This window comes from Pempheris klunzingeri, chromosome 8 (genome assembly GCF_042242105.1).
Source record: "Pempheris klunzingeri isolate RE-2024b chromosome 8, fPemKlu1.hap1, whole genome shotgun sequence".
Classification (NCBI taxonomy): domain Eukaryota; kingdom Metazoa; phylum Chordata; class Actinopteri; order Acropomatiformes; family Pempheridae; genus Pempheris; species Pempheris klunzingeri.
In genome coordinates this window covers 11,774,285-11,792,111 of record NC_092019.1, presented here as the reverse complement: position 1 = coordinate 11,792,111, position 17,827 = coordinate 11,774,285, and the positions used below count along the sequence as shown (strand labels likewise).

At 39.2% G+C, this 17,827-nt stretch overlaps 3 protein-coding genes across 7 annotated transcripts in view; all 3 read left to right on the top strand.

The window, feature by feature from the left end:
- Window positions 1-1,196: 1,196 nt before the first annotated feature.
- LOC139205204 (CD209 antigen-like protein C) lies at window positions 1,197-4,032 on the top strand. The gene is made up of 4 exons (XM_070835352.1): window positions 1,197-1,327; window positions 1,413-1,487; window positions 1,651-1,869; window positions 3,391-4,032. The coding sequence occupies exons 1-4, from the start codon at window positions 1,222-1,224 to the stop codon at window positions 3,768-3,770; spliced, it is 780 nt and encodes a 259-aa protein (XP_070691453.1). The 5' UTR covers window positions 1,197-1,221; the 3' UTR covers window positions 3,771-4,032.
- A 1,619-nt stretch (window positions 4,033-5,651) lies between these two features.
- Window positions 5,652-10,301, top strand: mal2 (mal, T cell differentiation protein 2). Its single transcript, XM_070835721.1, has 4 exons — window positions 5,652-5,923; window positions 6,964-7,134; window positions 9,180-9,380; window positions 10,071-10,301. Exons 1-4 carry the CDS (start codon window positions 5,807-5,809, stop codon window positions 10,140-10,142), a joined length of 561 nt encoding a protein of 186 aa, XP_070691822.1. The 5' UTR covers window positions 5,652-5,806; the 3' UTR covers window positions 10,143-10,301.
- A 3,808-nt stretch (window positions 10,302-14,109) lies between these two features.
- The window catches only part of LOC139204849 (protein MTSS 1-like), a 52,163-nt gene continuing 48,445 nt past the window's right edge, over window positions 14,110-17,827 (top strand). For all 5 annotated transcript variants that reach the window (XM_070834868.1, XM_070834863.1, XM_070834867.1 and 2 more), the window contains exons 1-2: window positions 14,110-14,269; window positions 16,072-16,133. In XM_070834868.1, the coding sequence (XP_070690969.1) occupies window positions 14,198-14,269; window positions 16,072-16,133 (134 nt within the window). In that variant the 5' untranslated portion in view covers window positions 14,110-14,197. The remainder of the gene's footprint in view (window positions 14,270-16,071; window positions 16,134-17,827) is intronic.

Below are 17,827 nucleotides of genomic sequence, written 5' to 3'. Positions count from 1 at the left end.
AATGCACTTTGTTGTGTTTTATGCTTTTTAGAAAACCTATTGGCAAAACTTGCAGTTATGTGTGAAAAGATACTCTCTATCCCTTCATACACCCTCTTGTCTGTTATCATCATATCAAAAATTTGTATGAAGTAATATCACAATAACAATGTCAAAGCAGTTTCTCACATAGTTTTTAAGGGCTGAACTAAAGTAACCGAGGGAGTTGCCAATCGTCACATTCACATTTTGTTTCGGTAAAGGCTGTTCCCCTATCAGATGACAGAGAAATCCTTCCTCTTTTGCGGTTGCTGAGATTTGCTGATTTCACATTTTTAGTGAAGGGGCTGGGGAGTGTGGGGAGTCATTGACTTCTAATAAATAGTTCTAGGAAAATGAAACATCTAACTTTCTAACACTAATGGTTTGCAGTTTAACATCATTTTACAGAAAAAGAAACTTAGAGTCTTACAATATATGTATAAATGGACCACCTTTGGTCATGTGATGAAGCTTGAAACATCTATATTTTATGAAGGAGGTTTTGTTGTGTGGCTAAAATGTCAGAAAACGCTTGTAAACAGAACCTTTGATTTGACATTACAAAAAAGATTCTGCTGTCCTTTTGGTGACTTTCAACATTTGCAGGGAATATGGAACAACACATTTTGGCCCTGTATAACCTGCATGTTTACCTGTTATCACTTAAAGGCTACTACTGTACCCAAGCACAGATATTTAGCCCTGAAGAGGTTTGTTTTCATAGCTAACAGAGAATGAGATGAAAATGTATGAGAACAGCACATCTCACACTTCAGCACATAAACAGAGTAATCCTGATGCACACAAATGACAGAAACTAAATCACAGGTTAAAATAAAAGGCTACTACATATACACTGCAGCTCAAATACAAAAATTATACTGGAAAGTATAAATGGTATATGTAAATGAATCTGCAAAGTAATTTTAACAGGTGATTAATATTGTTTGTTTGGAGAAACACGGTAAATAAAAATGGAATTAAACATTTAATAGATTCACAACAACTCACAACTAACATCAAAAAATAGTTCTGCTTTATGTAAGACTCCAACCCAGGGGTTATCTTTCCCAAACTTCCTCTGCACAGGCTCGTATTTGCTGTGTCAGCAAATTGTTGAACCTTAATAAAAACAGTTTGATGTAGCACTTGGAGACTCTGTGTAAAAGCGAAGAAAGACACTGCCCACAAATCTGAGAGATGTCAGTGAAGTTTGACAGCAAGTCAGGGGAGGTTGGAGGAGGTGGTTGGAGTCCAATGGATGCTGATGATAGATCAAATTATGGATCCCGATCTCAAAGTCCAGGTAAGAATACAAACCTTTAGCATAATTACAAATCTGCATTGCTCTCTCTAACCCTAACCTTTATGGTGATATTTGTGTGCTTCAGTGTGGTGGATTGGGGCTGTTGCAGTGTGTCTGGGGCTTCTTTTACTGTCTATAATCTTAGGCATGGTGGCCCTCAGTAAGTATGATACTGCCTCAACAATTAGCATAGGTACACAGCAATATCCTCAGCGTTCATCTAATGCATATATAAAATCTATAAAGTCTAGGAGAGGAGGAGTAGGAGCGGTCACTCGATAACTTTCATGTTTTTTCATTGATTCTAAATTAACTTATTGCAGATTCCAGGGCTATCAATCAACGAGACACAAAGTTTGAATACCTGATTTATAACCTGACTAAGGACAGAGATGCTGTGAGAGATGAGCGCAACCAACTGAAGATTCATTCAAACAACCTGACAAAAGAGCTGCTGATTCTCCAGAGCCAGTACAACTCTATGGCTGCAAGTCGAGATGAGTTACAGAGGGAGGTCAGCCAGTTAAATCTCAGCAGAGCAGGTAAGAAATGTACTTAAGCAAGAATTTGAAACATGAACAAAATCTATTTTGATTTGGATAAACTGTTGTAGAAAGGAAATTGACGAAGATGCTGATAATAAGTGTACATTATCAAACACCAAGAGACTTGGATGGATCAAAAAAAGCATGCTAGTATACTCCATCGAACACAAGGGTTAGGATACTAAAATTTCTAAATGTGACTAATGCAGCATCATACCAGGCAACCAATTAATTGTCTGTTGGCTGTTCTTATCAGCCACGCAAATGTTGGTTATTGATTAATCTGTACTGTCTGTTTAATGTTAAACAGAAGCACTGAATACCTCTGTATAACTTTAAACAGACACACAACACAGAAATCTTGTATCCAAAATAACAACTCTCCTAGTTAAAGTTTTGTAAATAGAAGGCTTTTGCACCAGAAGCAAAAGATTAATCCAAATAAGTGTTCAATTCTAACTATCTACAATATTCTGCTCAGTTGTGTGGAGTCATTCAACCAAGAACAGACTGCAGGATACTGGAGCTGACTCGCTTACTACTCGCAGTAGCAAACCAACTCAGCTTTACTTCTAAGGCCGAGGAGCATTACTTGCTATATTATTTTGTTGGGTTACAGGTTATGCTAAGGAAGTGCCATTCATGATATCCCTTCCTATGTAGAAGACAGTCCAAGATTGCTACTATATTAGAGTAAAAAGGCTAACATTAGTATATCTGACCTGTTATGTTGAATTTGGGGAAGTTTACACACTAGTGATCCAAGCCAAATTTGTTATCTGACTAGCGTTCTTTTTTCCACAAACTGTGGTTAGCCCTCATTTTACCAAACATTACTAGTCCTTTGTAATGTTAAAAGTGAATAAAAAAGTGAACAATAATACGTTTAACCTCTCTGCTTCAAGAAAGCGTGATAAGGGAGGATTGTGTGGATCAAGGCAAGAACAAACAGACTAAAAAACAGTTTCTTTCCCAAAGCCATAACCACTCTGAGCGCTCACGTGCACTGACACAGACTAATCCCCCAACATTCACGCACTTCCTTCCCACCTATTGTGCAATATATTTCTTCTCAAGGAGCAAATGTTACCTTGTTATACATTGTATAATGACAATAAAAGCATTCTATTCTATTCTATTAGTGAACCATTAATGGGTATTTAGTTACTTTGCACATGCAATAAGAATGCAGACTGTGTGAACTTTGGATCATTGGAGGGGAAGGTCACGTAGGACAACAGCAATTAACTATTGCATCTTTATCTTGTTTAATATTAGAGTTTCTCTTTGTTCTGATATGTGATGTGATGTTTTTCTATCAGGCCTGTGCTTAAGGAATGGAAAAGCTACCCATTTTGAATTGTTGTAAATAACATCACGCATTGATGGAAATCAGTCAGGGGAATCTGAACTAAAGCTCCCAAAACTTATCTTTGCTGGTCCCCAAATCTGAGCAACTGTTTCAGGATCACAATAACTAAAATACTTACAACTTTGTTGCACTTGTACTTTCTCTAGAAAAAACATGCCTCCAAGGATGGGTAAAATTCAACAACAAGTGCTACTATGTCTCTCCTAATCGAGCGGCTAAAACGTGGGAAATGAGCAGAAAAGACTGCCAAGAGAGAGGAGCAGACCTGGTGATTATAACCACAAAAGCTGAGCTGGATTTTGTCAAGAAACATTATGACGTAGCCTGGATCGGTCTGTCTGACAAGCAGCAAGAAGGCAAGTGGAAGTGGGTGGATGGGTCCGACCTGGAAGGTGCAGGATTCTGGCAAGAAGGGGAGCCCAATGATCACAATAGCAATGAGGACTGTGTGGAGGTCTCACGTACAGCATCAGCATGGAACGATGCATCTTGTGATACAAAATTTTCATGGATCTGTGAGGATTAAGGTTGTATGGGCAGTTTAGTTTTACAGTTTTACACTTATGATGTTTGGACACTTTGCACTGTGACCAAGAGCCTGATATGACAAATAGAAAGATAACAAATGTTCTGTTTTTTGGGGTCTGTGTTGTAATGTTACAAGCAAGCCCCTCAAATATACTGTTAGTCTTGAGTTTATTCTTCTAATTTCTTTTATGAAATAAAAAGCACTTAGATAAATGTAAAGGTGACATTGACACAGAATGAGTTTTCTTTAATTTTCTCAATATGGTTCATTAATATTTTGTCATTGCTTTTATTCTCAATTAGTAATAAAGATTTAGCACACAATACTGTGTGTTTTCTGCCTCTAAAATAAACAATAAAAACATGTGTAAAAGAATAATGGGTTGACTCATTTTGTATTACACAATTCCATTACTTAAATCTTGCAGAGTCAGAAGTTTGCAGCATTAAGCAGAGCTTAGGAATCAGCAGTTTAGCCCGAGAGAAGATTTACATCTGGCTTCCTGCTGTCAGATAGATGACAGTGAGGCCTCCAGAAACCCACCAGGCTGAAGTCTTTCCATGTACAGGATCAAATATGTGCCTCTCAAAGCATATCTTTTTCTAACCCATTTCCTTGATGCTTGAAAAAACTGCCATGAAAAACATTTCCGTTCTAGCATCGTTCGTCTTATAAACAATTGTCTTATATCGTGTGATAGGATACAGGGGCTTTTACAGGTTGTATTGATTCTAACTGCCAGCCACACTGAACTGAACTAAGCCCAGCGCCCTTTCAGAGGTTATATCAACATTGGTTGACATAACCCAAGTCCTAGCTAAACATTAACTGTGGTTGATCATAAGAAACTGCTCTTACCGACTGAACAGCACAGCAATAATACTTCTTCATTTGATTAAAAATAAACAGCATTTCCAATAAATCCAATAAATGTTTCAGTTCCAGACATTGGTGCAAACTCAGTAAATGTTGCTGAGTCGTTTGGAAATCAGTTCCCCTCTCTCCTCAGCTGTCACTCATACTCTTGAACTAATATTTACTCCTCAAACTTATTTGCTCCTGCACTGGGAAAGTTAACCAGTACACACACCATTGTTCTGTTAGCCGCCTTTTCTTTTCTAACAGTGTTGAGGAAATCAGTGGGGTCTAGTTGTTACTCCGACTGTTTGATTTTCCCTCTAATGTTTCTGGAGTCTGCTCATGCAGAGGGAGTCAAGTGCTCCAACAGACTGACAAGGTGAGAGTGAAACTGCTGCCTTCAGTTGATGTTGGAATCACCAAAACTACAAAATGAACACATATCTTTGCCATGTAAATAATTAATTTTAAAGGTGTGGAGGGCCTTAAAAGCCATACAAACAACCAGTGGGGTAAAGGAATGCTCCATCTATGATGTTTCATAATTGTTAACACAATCTGGGGGCAATTTTTTATGACATACTTGATATACCTCACCATCGTCTGATTTATTCTGCAAAAATTAAAGTTTTTAGCATGTTGTCCCCATTATGCAATACATGGATTATCTGGATTTACACAAAGAAAAAGCATTTGATTTTCATTCATTATGGGTAATGGGTATTGAATTCTCTAGCTTTTATTTCTGTTGTGCTCAGCAACCTTTACCCGTTGAATGAATCAAAAGCTTAGCTAAACGACTCCATCATGTCAGTGTTGCATATAAGCTGGATGTCTGCAGTTGTTTAAAGACTAAAAACTACTCAACAAATTAAACCCACAGTTCAATTTTGGAGCCCAACTTCAGTCGTTATGTCTCACACGGACAGGCTTACAAAAAGAGCACCTGGATGTAGGAGCTTCCATGAGGTCCCTGAATGCAGCACAGCTTTGCAGGGAGTGGCCCCTGCACCTGTCCGACCTGTTTGGGGGACACATGACTCCGGAGGAATTTCCTCCGTCCTTTGTTTGACGGAGTCTTTTTTTTTTTTTTTTTTTTTTTTTTTTAGTGGGAGTCAGAGGGTGAGAGCCAGAGGAGAGGGGGAGACAGAGAGAAGAGAGAGGGAGACATAGAGATGTCGGAACCAGCCACTAATCCCGCTGCCACCTCGTTCCCTGCGCCAACTATTTCTCTACCTTTGGGACTGGAGGTGTTGAGAACTTACTCTGGAGTCCTTGTCTGTTTAGAAATAGTAAGTGTTGTTCATTATAGGGTCATTAATGATCTTCAGCTATATGCTTTATTTTTACATTTCTCAGTGACCATAGCGGTGCAGTTTAAATTCTCTGCAGGACCTGTAGTCATTATTTCTTCCTGAATATTTCATGGTCTGTTATTCCAGGGAGACTTGGGTGTGTGGGGTGCTCAGTGTTAAAATTAAGAAGCGCACTGATCGCCACTGTGACTGCCTGAGGGTGTGTTTAGTGTGGACGTTTGACAGCTAAAGGGAGGACAAATGTCGCCTCAAGCGATGATCAAACCACCTGCTTATAGTGGACCAGAGTAGGTCCACTGTTTTATGAGCATTGTCTCATTTAATGATGTTAAAAGGTGTCAGCTTTACCCTCTCCAGGTGCTTTAACATGCTACCTCTAAGATCAGCATTATTTTACTACCTATTTGTAGACGTGTTTGCAGGTGAAGGCCTGCATAGATAGGCCTTTACACGGAAACAGAGACACTCAAATGCAGAGTTGTGGCTGTTATCAGCATGGACCCAGTGATAAAGCATTTTCCAACATGTCATACTAGTCATTTACAATGCATAGACTACACATAGTCTTTCCCACCAGAGGAAAGTTAGCTTTATCCTAAATAAACCATATCAAAGATTAGATTTGTTACCTGGACTGGTGTTCTGTCTCCAAATTGTGTATTTTATCCATATGGCCTCTTATCTTTTAACAGGAAACAAAAATGGAGTTCCACTCAGTGAGGTATACATATTTTAAATTTGGCAAACAGAGAGCACTGGTGTTGGATCAGAAATCAGTGGCTGCAGATACTCTGATCTGAGGTATCAGAAAAGTAGCTATTCTGCAGTACAATACACCATCCCAACATACACATGGTATTGTTGTATCTGATGTCTTGCTTGTTGTTTGCTATATACTATACAAAAGTGTTCACTGAAGCATAATGAATGATTAAATGGATCCAAGCAGTCTTGAGGATTAAGGAGCTGAGCTTTCAGCAAACAAAGTAAAATAAGTTGTTTGTTTACATCCTCAGTTATTTGGTGGTCTAGTATGGATCCTGGTGGCTTCCTCCAATGTGCCCGTGCCTCTGCTGCAGGGCTGGGTGATGTTTGTCTCCATTACCACCTTCGTCTTCTCCTCGGCCTACCTCACCGTCTTCATCACGGGCCTGGCTGACCACATCAACACCGACTGGAATTTCTTGGTATGCTGCAGATAAATGAGCTGATTTATCAGTCTGTCAATCAGCCTACTTATCCATCTGTCTGACTGTCTTTCCGTCCATTCCTTTATCCTTTTTTTTTTGTCATATATCTATATCCAACTGGCTATGTAGTACACATCTGTCTAACTGTCTATTAAGAATACTATCTATCTCTCAAGGATGGACATGGCTTGCATCAAAACTAGAATAGGAAGAGATTTCTTTTAGAGTGGGGCCTGCTCCATAGCGCTGTCAGAGGTCTAACGCTTACTAGGGAACCTTTAAGATGGCTGTCAGTGTTAGTTGTCATGACAGCAACTCTTGTTTGGTGTATGAAAGACAGAGATCTGGTTCAGTGGCTAAACTGCAACTACAGTTCATGGAAATGTCAGTATATCAAATGTCAGTATATCAAACAGTGACTGCTCTATGAAAGTTGGAAGTCAACTGGTGTATTTAGACTAAAAATATATTAATGGAATACAGTAGTCTAATTTACAGTTTGATGGCTGGTCTTGTCTTTCTCTTTAGATGTTTGACCAACTCATTTTTTTCCCCTTGTAATGGAGGAAAAGTAGATGTTTTCTTCATCAGTGTGATTCCTTATAGATTGCATAATATTTTTCAGTCTAATTTTCATTGTGGCTGTTACGTAAGTCACGCTATGAGGAACAAAAGGGAACTCATGTGATTTCAGCCACCACTACATGGCACTTAATCAAGTGTTGAGTCACAGATGGAGTAAAAAAAAAAAGGAACACGTGCACATCTGGGGTATTGGCATCATTATATTAGTCACAATGTGATGTGTAAAATCTAAGAGAAAATAGTTCTTTCACATCACACATCAGTAAAGTATGTGTCTAAGTGTGTGTGTGGGCGTCGCTGTAAAAACAAAATCTTTTTTAGGCCAACATTGAAAATCTTGCATAAACAGTGAATCTAATAGATAAAAGTCAAACATATCATGGTGCCAGTTTCTCAAATGTGGAATTTGCTACGTTCCTTTGTCTATAGGCCATTGATTCTCTGTTGTAGGTCAAGACAAAACATTTAATGACATCACCTTGGGCTTTTGGATAGTGTGATGGGCATTTTCACTGCTCTCTGGTGTTAAATGGTCCAACTGGTTTATCCACTGATCGAACAAACAGTCTGCAAATTAATTGATAACAAAAGGTAATTGTCAGTTGCAGCCCTAATGTGAACTAGCTCCAACTCCTGTATAATATTTAACTACATACTATATAACATATAACTGAGCTGCAGCACATCAGTCGGTTGGTATTTCAGTGGAAATCAACAAATACAGGCTGGTTTCCCTTTCTAAGAATCTGACACAATATGGAGTCCAGGCTATAAGCAGTCCAATTCCCCTGTTCAACATTGTACCCTCAGCCACTCAGCTTAGAGTTGGAGACCATTTTCCATTAGTGTAATAGGTTTGATAAATACATCTATAACATGAGAAAAAAAAGCAAGAACCTGTGTCATATTCTTTGCCATTGTAGTGGGCTCTGTTTTAAGTCTGGGCTCTCAGACAGAGCCAGCCTTGCCTCAGGCTCCAGGCCCTGCTCCCAGGAGTAGCCAGGCGTGTGGGGTTGTTTGTTTTCGGCCGAACAATGAGTGACACAGATGATGAGCTCACACCAAAACGCAACAAAGGCCTGCCTGTAGTCCCGCCAGGCTCGCCCAGTCGACAACACAAACTCTCATTAACCTTCTTAACTCTCTGACACGCCCTCTGTCTCTGTCACTCTCCCTCAATCTTTATCCCTCTCTCACTCTGCTTTATTTTTTAACGTGATGGTGTCCAATCACTAAAACCTTTTCACTCACTTGTGACAGCTTGGGTTGTGACTAGAGCAGCTAATGTCTGATAATTAAGCAGTGGGATAAATCTAATTTTCTACACTTTGTCCTATGTGGTGGAATCCTACAGTTGTTCAGCAAGTTTCCAACAAAAAAAAACATTGCTCATATCTGTAGCTGTTTACACGACTTAATTGTATTTGTTTCTAATGCATTCTCTCTCCTTTTCTCAGGATGTGTTTTACCATTTCCTAGCTTTGCTTTTCTACTTTGCTGCTTTTGTGCTGGAGGCAGCAACTACAGCAGCTAATGGAGGAGCCCACATCAAGCCACTGGCCAACAGCACTGGAACTGTTATGTGTATAACCTACCCTCGGGGCAATATATTCACGGTCCTGGATGACAAGCAATACAGTATTAATGTGGCAGCCACGGTGAGTGCTATATATGTTTTCAGATTGAGTCTGTAATATTGTGTATAGTGCATGCATCATTTGTGCATTTAACACACTCACAGTACTATCTGAACAAAGACATCGCTTGCATGTGCTAAGTAACCTCCCTGCAGACTTGTTTGATTTCCATTTTTACATGCACAGTTTTCCCATGTGAAACGCTGTCCGTGTCGCCATAAATAAAAAGAACATTGTGTATGCCTGCTATCAGCTAGAACTGCAAGGCCATAAAACAGTATGATAAAAAAGCAAGTGGCAGCTGTGCTCTTTGACAGACAGATATTGTAGGCTGTGCTAGGTTATGTGAGGTAAGGTTTTATTTAGTGTTGACAAAATGTACCCAAACCCCTGTGCTGACCCAAAATATGTAACTTGAGAAATGCACATTTTGAGAAAGGCTTATTTTCTGTGCTGGGTGTTTGTATTCTGTGTTGTATATCAAAAGAATATGTAATTTTGAAACAAATCTACAGAATTTTTTTTACAGAAAGTTGTTCTTTAGCTGCTAATTTGAACACATAAGCCTGCTGTAACTTGTTATGGACATAAAATATGTGATTAATCAAGTTAGTTGCAGTTAGCACGTGTGAATGAATGTGATGTGTGAAATTTTTCTGATTTTTTTTTTCCTGATCAGTTGTGTTTTTGCTCTTTCTCTTTTTGTCCCAGATATTTGCATTTGTGGTGACAATATGCTATGGCTGCAGTATGGTGATGGGCTTCAAGAGATGGAGGATGTAACCGGGAAAACCAGCACAAACTAGTTTTATAACTGCTTCATAACTTCGGCACGTATTAAAACACCAGCCACACCATCCAGAGCTCTGTGGAGAGCACTGCTGTTTACTTCAGTTCAGTGCAAAATGTGTCATTTACTGATGGGGAAGTCACACCATCAAAAGAAAAATATAGACAGAAGTTGAGCTTCATTCAAATCAACAAGATCTTTGGATATTGATAGGGATCCTTCTCTTGAGATATTGAAAGATTGGTTTTAGGTAGGTTCAGTCTAGGCTGTTAATAGTGTTGTGAGAAGAGCTGGGTTAAAGAATAGCGGTTTAAATTGCTGTTTTCCAGCTTTCCTCTCCACAAGAAATATACGTGAGAAGTTAGGAAAGGTTGTGAGGGGACCTCATATATGATATCTTTTGAGGCTATTCTGTTTTAAAGTGATGCTGGTGACACAGTTTTGTATTTCCACCCACTTTGTTACAAATGTTGCAACATTTCCTGAGTAACGTCCTCATCAGAGGGAATGTTTCCTATTTCCACCACCACAAAAACGTGCCTGTGAATGCAGCTATGGGTTATGCACAACAGATCCTAAATGTGATGGTGCAATTTGTGATTGTTTTCACGGTCCTCCAGTTACCTTGGTGCTAATGAGCTGTAAACTCACTGTAGACTTAACACAATTGTTTTTACGTGGCCACTGTTTAAAATGTGACTTGATCTGATTTTGAATTTCAGTTTTCAGTTTCGTGTTGTGAGCACTTCCAGCATATATTAGATACAATATTGTAGCTGTTGTACATTCTCAGTCAACATTTGTCACATAACAACACCTCTTACTGTTTAAACCTTCTGAGTGCTGTACTATGTGGTTAACTGACTTATCGATTAATATAATTTGACCGTGGTCTAGGTCATTCTGGTGAGTTCTACTACAAACTAATCATTCAATCTTTTTATCAATATAAATGCCTTTGTGAGCTAGAATATTTAAAACAGTGATCTTTATCTACATATGGATTATTTAATTATGTAAAGTAGTATGTTTTTAGTGTTTATTCTAACTGTGTTGACGCATCATATAATTGTCCAAATCATTAACTGTCTTACTTGCTATGAGATGTATTAGTTGTATGTACTATATATTATTGTTTGTGTTAGGCTATTAAATGTTAATAATTTAAAATGGTTTTAAATGAGGATTTTGCTGTTCGTCACACCTGCTGTTTTTGACATTTTAAATGCATTTTAGAGCTACAGAAATAAAGGTTTTGAAGAAAAAAGAAGCTCTTGTCTTTGCATCATGACAGGACGCGTTGTTGTCTTTTTTGATGCTACCACTAAGAGTCGCCAAAGACAATTTCAAAGGCTTTATGAGAGCAAATGGCAATATACTTACAACAGTGTCCCAGGAAGTATCGTAATTCCACCAGATTTCTCAGACTGCACAATTCAAAGACTTGGCCAAGGGAACAATGTAGCTTTGATTATCTGTGAGAGGGTTAAAAAGTGGCCCTATATTTTCTGAGCAGACCAGAGACTGTTACTCCCAAATATAATGCGATTAGTTCTTACCTCTAACGAACGGCAGTATTACTGAAATGACACAGAAAAGGTATACAGACTTGGCTAACAATATCCAGAAATTATTTGGGATTTTATGATGATTTGTGCCAACTCTTTGTGTCTTCAAGTACTCCCTCTGACAATATCCCCCACTAACAATATTTCAGAGGCCCTGCAGGGAACAGGACGGGTTAACCTCTGTCTTCCTCCTTTATATTTAAATGATTTCCTAAATTTCCTCAGATGAAGACTGAACACATTCCAGCACAACTTCTTGCAAATGCTACTGTAGGAAAGGGCTTGGTCTATTTCAGCTATTTCAAACCAGCACTTCAATACAGGAAATGTTCCCTGCTTGTGCATCAAATCAATTCAGTAACACAAATGGAGTTAATTAGTATATTCACATGCATATTGGTATGTTTTCTATTCAGATACTTAGCATAGACATGAATGTGTCTTAAGGATGTAGCAGCGGATATTATTTCACCCAACAGAAAGTAACCTTCCTGTAACTGTATGTCTATTTGAGATACACAGTTTATCTGGATTTCCGGCTTTTTTCACAGCAAAATGTGGCAGCACTCCCAATTCATTTCAATTCAAGTTTTCAATTTCAATGTTAAGTGAATGTACTATGTTTTCATACAGCATAACATACTGTTATGTGTTCAATAAAATGTACATAGTATGTATGCACATATTTAATTGAATCAATGCAGCATGTGTTTGTAATGTTTCAAGTATTTCATTGAATATTGGTAATATTACTTATACAATACCACAAAATGAATAGTTGACAGGCTTGATTATAAATGTGTCTGTTGCTAAAAAACGTAGGACAAAAAGGACAAATAACGTAGAGAGCTTTTTTCTGCTCATTCTTTGCAAGTATTTAATTTTACACACACAATCTATCAGAACATAGATAATGATAATAATTTGATATTGATAATAATGCATAGTCACTGTTGAGAAGGCTGTATGGTTAATAAGGCTGCCTTTGACAAAAAGGTCAGTGCTAGTGAGAGAGTTTGACATTATCATTTATAAATGCCTTCATGCACTATAGATATGATTTTTACACATATTGTTGTCATAATGGGTACACTATTTGTACTCAGATTAGATTACTGTTGAAAGGCTATAACTTCATAGGCTATTACAATGTTTCCCAGCCCTGCCTGCATGGTTTACATGCTTCCCTGCAACCAACACATCATTCAAATAATCTGCTCGCCATCTGCAGAAGCCTGGTAATGACCCATTTATTGGAATCAGTTGTGTTTGACCATCTAGAAACATGCAGGGCAGTGGACCCCAGGACCAAGATCAGAGGACACCAGGCTGCTCTATTTTACCTGTCTGTGGTGATTTTATGCTGTTATTATAACTTCAGCCACCAGATGTCTCTCTTTATCTATAACATCTCAACTTTTCCATATCTATCAAGTGTTTATACATAAATATCAAAAAGCTGGCATCAAAAAAAAAACACAGTTTGAAACATGCACACTCAACACTTATGCAGTCAGGAAAAAAACAATAGGGAAGAAAATACTTTGTTCTGAACTCATTTCGGCTATTTCAGGTCAGTCCATATATTCCAGTGTTCCAGTTTTAGCGTTGTTTTTAAGATAAAAATCTACCAAATGAAAAACATCATTCAACCCATGAATGCACTTTATTTCCTCTGGCTTGGTCCACTCACTGCTCACCTCTGCATCTCCCATCACCATGGAGTCAAGCAAACACCGTAATACCGGAAGTATCCGGAGACTTCCTTCACAATACAAACAACAGTTCAATACATGAAGTAAAATCGCTGTAATAGCTTGTGAAATCCAAAGCTTTAACTGAGGTGGGCACCGCTCTGTGCGTATCGCGATATCACTGTAATGTTTTATCTCTGTTACAGACGTCTTTTCGGGACGATTTTAACACTTTAATCAATCAGGTGTTTTATTTTGGTAGGGTAAAAACTTAACCGGAAATGCTTTAGTTCCCTATCAGGCAGACTAGATGCTTGTTTCTAGACTCGTTTTTTCTCCCTCTCAGTCGGTGTTGAGAAAGCTTCAGGGTACTAGTGAATGTCGGTGTGCAATTTACCTGTCAGAATACGGAGTAACGCTACCAGGCAAACATCGTGGATTATCTCTAGTTTTCACGATCAAACTACGCGAGGTTATCTTCCCGGTCCGGCCATGGGTATGAGCGTGGCGGCGTGGAGGGGAGAGGGGGATTTAAATTTCTCTTTTCGTCCCAACAGCTTCTTTTGATTTGAAGTAAACGGTGCAGCGGAGCGGGACGGAGCCGTGTTTTCCGTACGCGTTTCACCGCGATAACGAGCAGGTGTTCGTCCGTTTCAGAGCTGCAGGCATTTTTAAACCCGTGTTTGCTCGCTTTTGTTGGTATTTTTCGGAGTTATTTGGTTTTTCCTGGAGAGCGGAGGAGGTGGCTCGCCGAGTCGGGACTGACCACTGGAGTTGGTCCTGAAAATGGAGGCTGTTATCGAGAAGGAATGCAGCGCACTTGGAGGACTCTTCCAAACTGTTATCGGAGACATGAAAGTAAGCCAAAATGAACTCTGCAACACAAATTACACTTAAAAGCCTGTTAACACCACAAACATTAGGCTGTAACTAGTTGTACATGTGGGTTTCCTACAACCCACGGTCATTTAATGTTAGCCAACATATCAGACTGAAATCCACTAAAACCTTCTTCTTGTTGTATATTTAGACGTAAAAAATTAAATATTGTACATATACTGAGATATTTCCAGCTGATGTTTATAATAGCTAGCAATAATAATTTTTATCTGTAAATCTACATTAGTTTTTTATTTTGTTGTAGCTATATTTCTTTAAAACCTTTATTTTGGTAGCTCGTTTTTTCATGTTCATTTCTTCTACTTTGTTATTAGAGCACCAGCCAGTCTTGGATAGAGGCTAAATAGGGCAATCATCAGTCTCGAAACTAGGGCATTTTATTTTTGATGTTATTTTTCTCGTCTCGGCCTATGAGACAATTAGTGGATTTCCCAGCTGTTGTACTTGCCTGAAGGAATGCAGGGAATGTAGCTGTCAGGGTAGAAAACTACCAGCAGGGCCTGAAGGCTTTGACATGTGTAGGTCAAATGGCCAGCCATCGGGTCTCCTGGAGTCACAAAGTTTGTTATGAATACTGCTCAGACATTCAGCACTTCTCACTGTCCCTCGTCTCACTTGCCTGTGTAGTTCTTGGCCCCTCCTGACTGTCTCTTAACTGTGAGGTAGCTATACCATCAGCACCACCACCAGTGAAAATAGGCACATGCTTGGTGTATTTGTTCTGTCTTTACGTCAGAAATGCACATTTCCAGTGATGTCTTTTCTCTTACAGCACTACAGATGGGATTGTGTACCCAGAAAACTAAATGATAGTAAGAAATTATAGAAGAGATGCAGAGAAAGCCCGTTTGCCACGGCGGACTAAGTGAGCAGAGAGTAATAAAGACAGGGCAGAGATCCTGAGGAACAAGTGTGATGTAATGGAGACTGGTCAGAGAGGATGAAAGAGGCACTGAAGGTAGAGGGAGTAGAGCTGGATGTTGGGTGTAAGGTTTGACAGCATAACATGACATTCCTCAGGCCTCTGACAGTAGTAGCACATCACTGACAAACATGTGCTCATGCTATTTCATTGCTTCATCCTGTGCTGTCTTGCCCCCGCATGAGCCCCCTCTCTTCGATGCATTAAGCCACTTGTTCTCTGTGATAGTTTCTGTAAAAGGCTCTTCAACTATTTTCAGCCCAGGACCTGAATTAGGTAAATTTAGAGTCCCATTGGGAACCAGGCTCATTATACCATAGTATTAGTGCTCTTGTTGTGTTGGGATCTTTCCAAAAGAGGGCTGTGACCCATTTTGCAAGCTAACACATTCAGGACATGACAGTATGTCTCTTCTCCCACGAACAGATAATGTAGAATTCAAAACATGTTAAACAAACAGTAGCAGAATGAAAGCCAGCTGTTTAGAAATTTGGAGGTAATTTGCTATTTCAACTTATCCTCCATTCAGACCAAACTTCATCGTTTTTGCATACAGTCCTCGAAAGCACTTTTTTAATCCTATGGTATGAATAACCAGATTTCCTCAGGCTCCCTGGCTACAAGATGAAAAACGTGTTTTTTAGGTTGCACGTATGAGAAAGCCGAAGTCAGGGTTAGTTCAGTTAAACCCTGCAGGTAAGGTGAGGCATCGGTGAGGCATCAGCGTGGCTTCATCTTGGTTTAACTGTTATGTAACTGTGGGACTAGTGAAATCTGTTCTGATGATTGTGTCATTCATGTTTGTGTGTGTCTCTCCCCCCACCCTCCACCCCCACAGAGCAGCTACCCAATCTGGGAGGACTTTATCACCAAGGCTGGAAAACTGCAGTCACAGCTCAGGTGAGAGTGTGTTTGTGTGCACGTACACATTCGTATGTTTCTGTGTGTTTTGAAAGAAAACTGAGATCATTGCAACTGATACAACTACAAAGAGAGGAAACATTTTCATGTAGCTTGTCATTTAGTTCCTCCGGTAACTTCAATAATACAGTGGCTCTCACTGTTGGCATTTTAGCCTATTTAAGCTCATGTAGATATTAAGTGCTAGTCCATCCACCTTTTTTTTTTTTATGGTCAGCTTCAATTAACACTTAAACTTGCCTGGGAATGTGGAAAAAGGCACAGTATCACTAGGAATATTTTTTGCTTGGCTGGCTGCAACAAAGTGCAGTGGAAACGGACTTATCAAATGATTCAAAGCTGTGACTTAAATACCTACTGACACCCGACTGGAGAATTAGCATCCCCAGCTATTTATCACAGTGCGTCTAACTAATATTCCAGCAATGGAAGGAAACATGCATTAATTTGCTTAATTTTATTAGCCGATTCTCTGTACATTTTTGGATTTGGATAGAAACTTAATACACACAGATGGAATTGTTAAAAAGATGTTGTAGAGTACAAACTACTACTGGATAGAGAAATTCCACCATGATTGTTGCATAATGGTGACTTCCCTGTACACCAACAAATCTCACTCTGTCAACTGATTTTGTACTTTATCTGGGCTTTTACATTGGATGTCAGTGTCAATTTCCTCTCAAAAAAGCTTTAAGCGGCCACGTGTCCTTCGACTAACAAGCAATGACCGTTAATATAAAAGTCTAATCTCTTAACAATGCTACCCAGGAGTCATTATGTGTCCCTGGTCGCCATTTAGTCTTCTTTAAGCATGATTTAATTTGTATTTCTAATGCTGTAAATGTACACACCTCGTGCCAAAATTATTCCAAGTCTTCTGCTAACAATGGATGCCAATCCCAGCCGCCTTTCCTAGTTGGTTTTAAGTGGGCACGTGTCAGGACACAAACAACTTATGACAGCTGAAATAAAAGCTCATTGTCCAGCAAGTACTGTAAATATGGATGTCCTGTGGTCTAAATTATTCTTTGATTAACAATACATGGCGTTTCTCCGGCCATTTAAGTGTCCACGTGTCCCGAGACAAACTTACGCTGACAGTTGTACAAAGGCTCAAGGACTTAACAATACTTCCCAGGGGCCACTCAGTGTCTCATTCGTCCATTTTCTCAGTATTAAGGCTGATTAATGGTGATATGTTATTCAAGTGTCTCCATCATTCAGGGGTTAAATATGTGACCCTGCCATGCTAACGCTCAGGGGAGTATTTGTGGCCTTGTTGCTAATGAATGGTTGTTTGGCAGTAGGATGTCCAGACACCGGTGCAATGATAAAAGATTAAATCTGCTAGTTGTTGTACTGGTGAAAAGGTCAGTTGAACCTACAGTCCATTACTTTTTTTCCCAGTCATAGAAGGTTAGCAGCAGTTTAATGATGTAGATACTTGTGAAAATGTTGCCTTCTGTCCAATATACTAAGATGGCACAATGTATGATCATTGATCACTGTCCCAGACTTCCACCTGTTCCTTTGACTTTAACTGCATTACACCACTTTCCTGTTCTAGCAGGATTAATCAATGATGCTCCCAGAAAAGATAAGTCCCTCCTTCACAAGATGAGTTTAGTTTAGTTCATACAAAAGCGAACATGGTTCAGTATTTTAAGCTT

Excerpts from the sequence above, each read along its gene's own strand:
- LOC139205204 (XM_070835352.1), top strand. The coding sequence starts at position 1,222 with ATGTCAGTGAAGTTTGACAGCAAGTCAGGGGAGGTTGGAGGAGGTGGT. Across the intron at positions 1,488-1,650 it reads CTTAGGCATGGTGGCCCTCA|ATTCCAGGGCTATCAATCAA; the intron begins GTAAGTATGATA and ends AACTTATTGCAG. Across the intron at positions 1,870-3,390 it reads GTTAAATCTCAGCAGAGCAG|AAAAAACATGCCTCCAAGGA; the intron begins GTAAGAAATGTA and ends TACTTTCTCTAG.
- mal2 (XM_070835721.1), top strand. The coding sequence starts at position 5,807 with ATGTCGGAACCAGCCACTAATCCCGCTGCCACCTCGTTCCCTGCGCCA. Across the intron at positions 5,924-6,963 it reads TCCTTGTCTGTTTAGAAATA|TTATTTGGTGGTCTAGTATG; the intron begins GTAAGTGTTGTT and ends TTACATCCTCAG. Across the intron at positions 7,135-9,179 it reads ACACCGACTGGAATTTCTTG|GATGTGTTTTACCATTTCCT; the intron begins GTATGCTGCAGA and ends TCCTTTTCTCAG.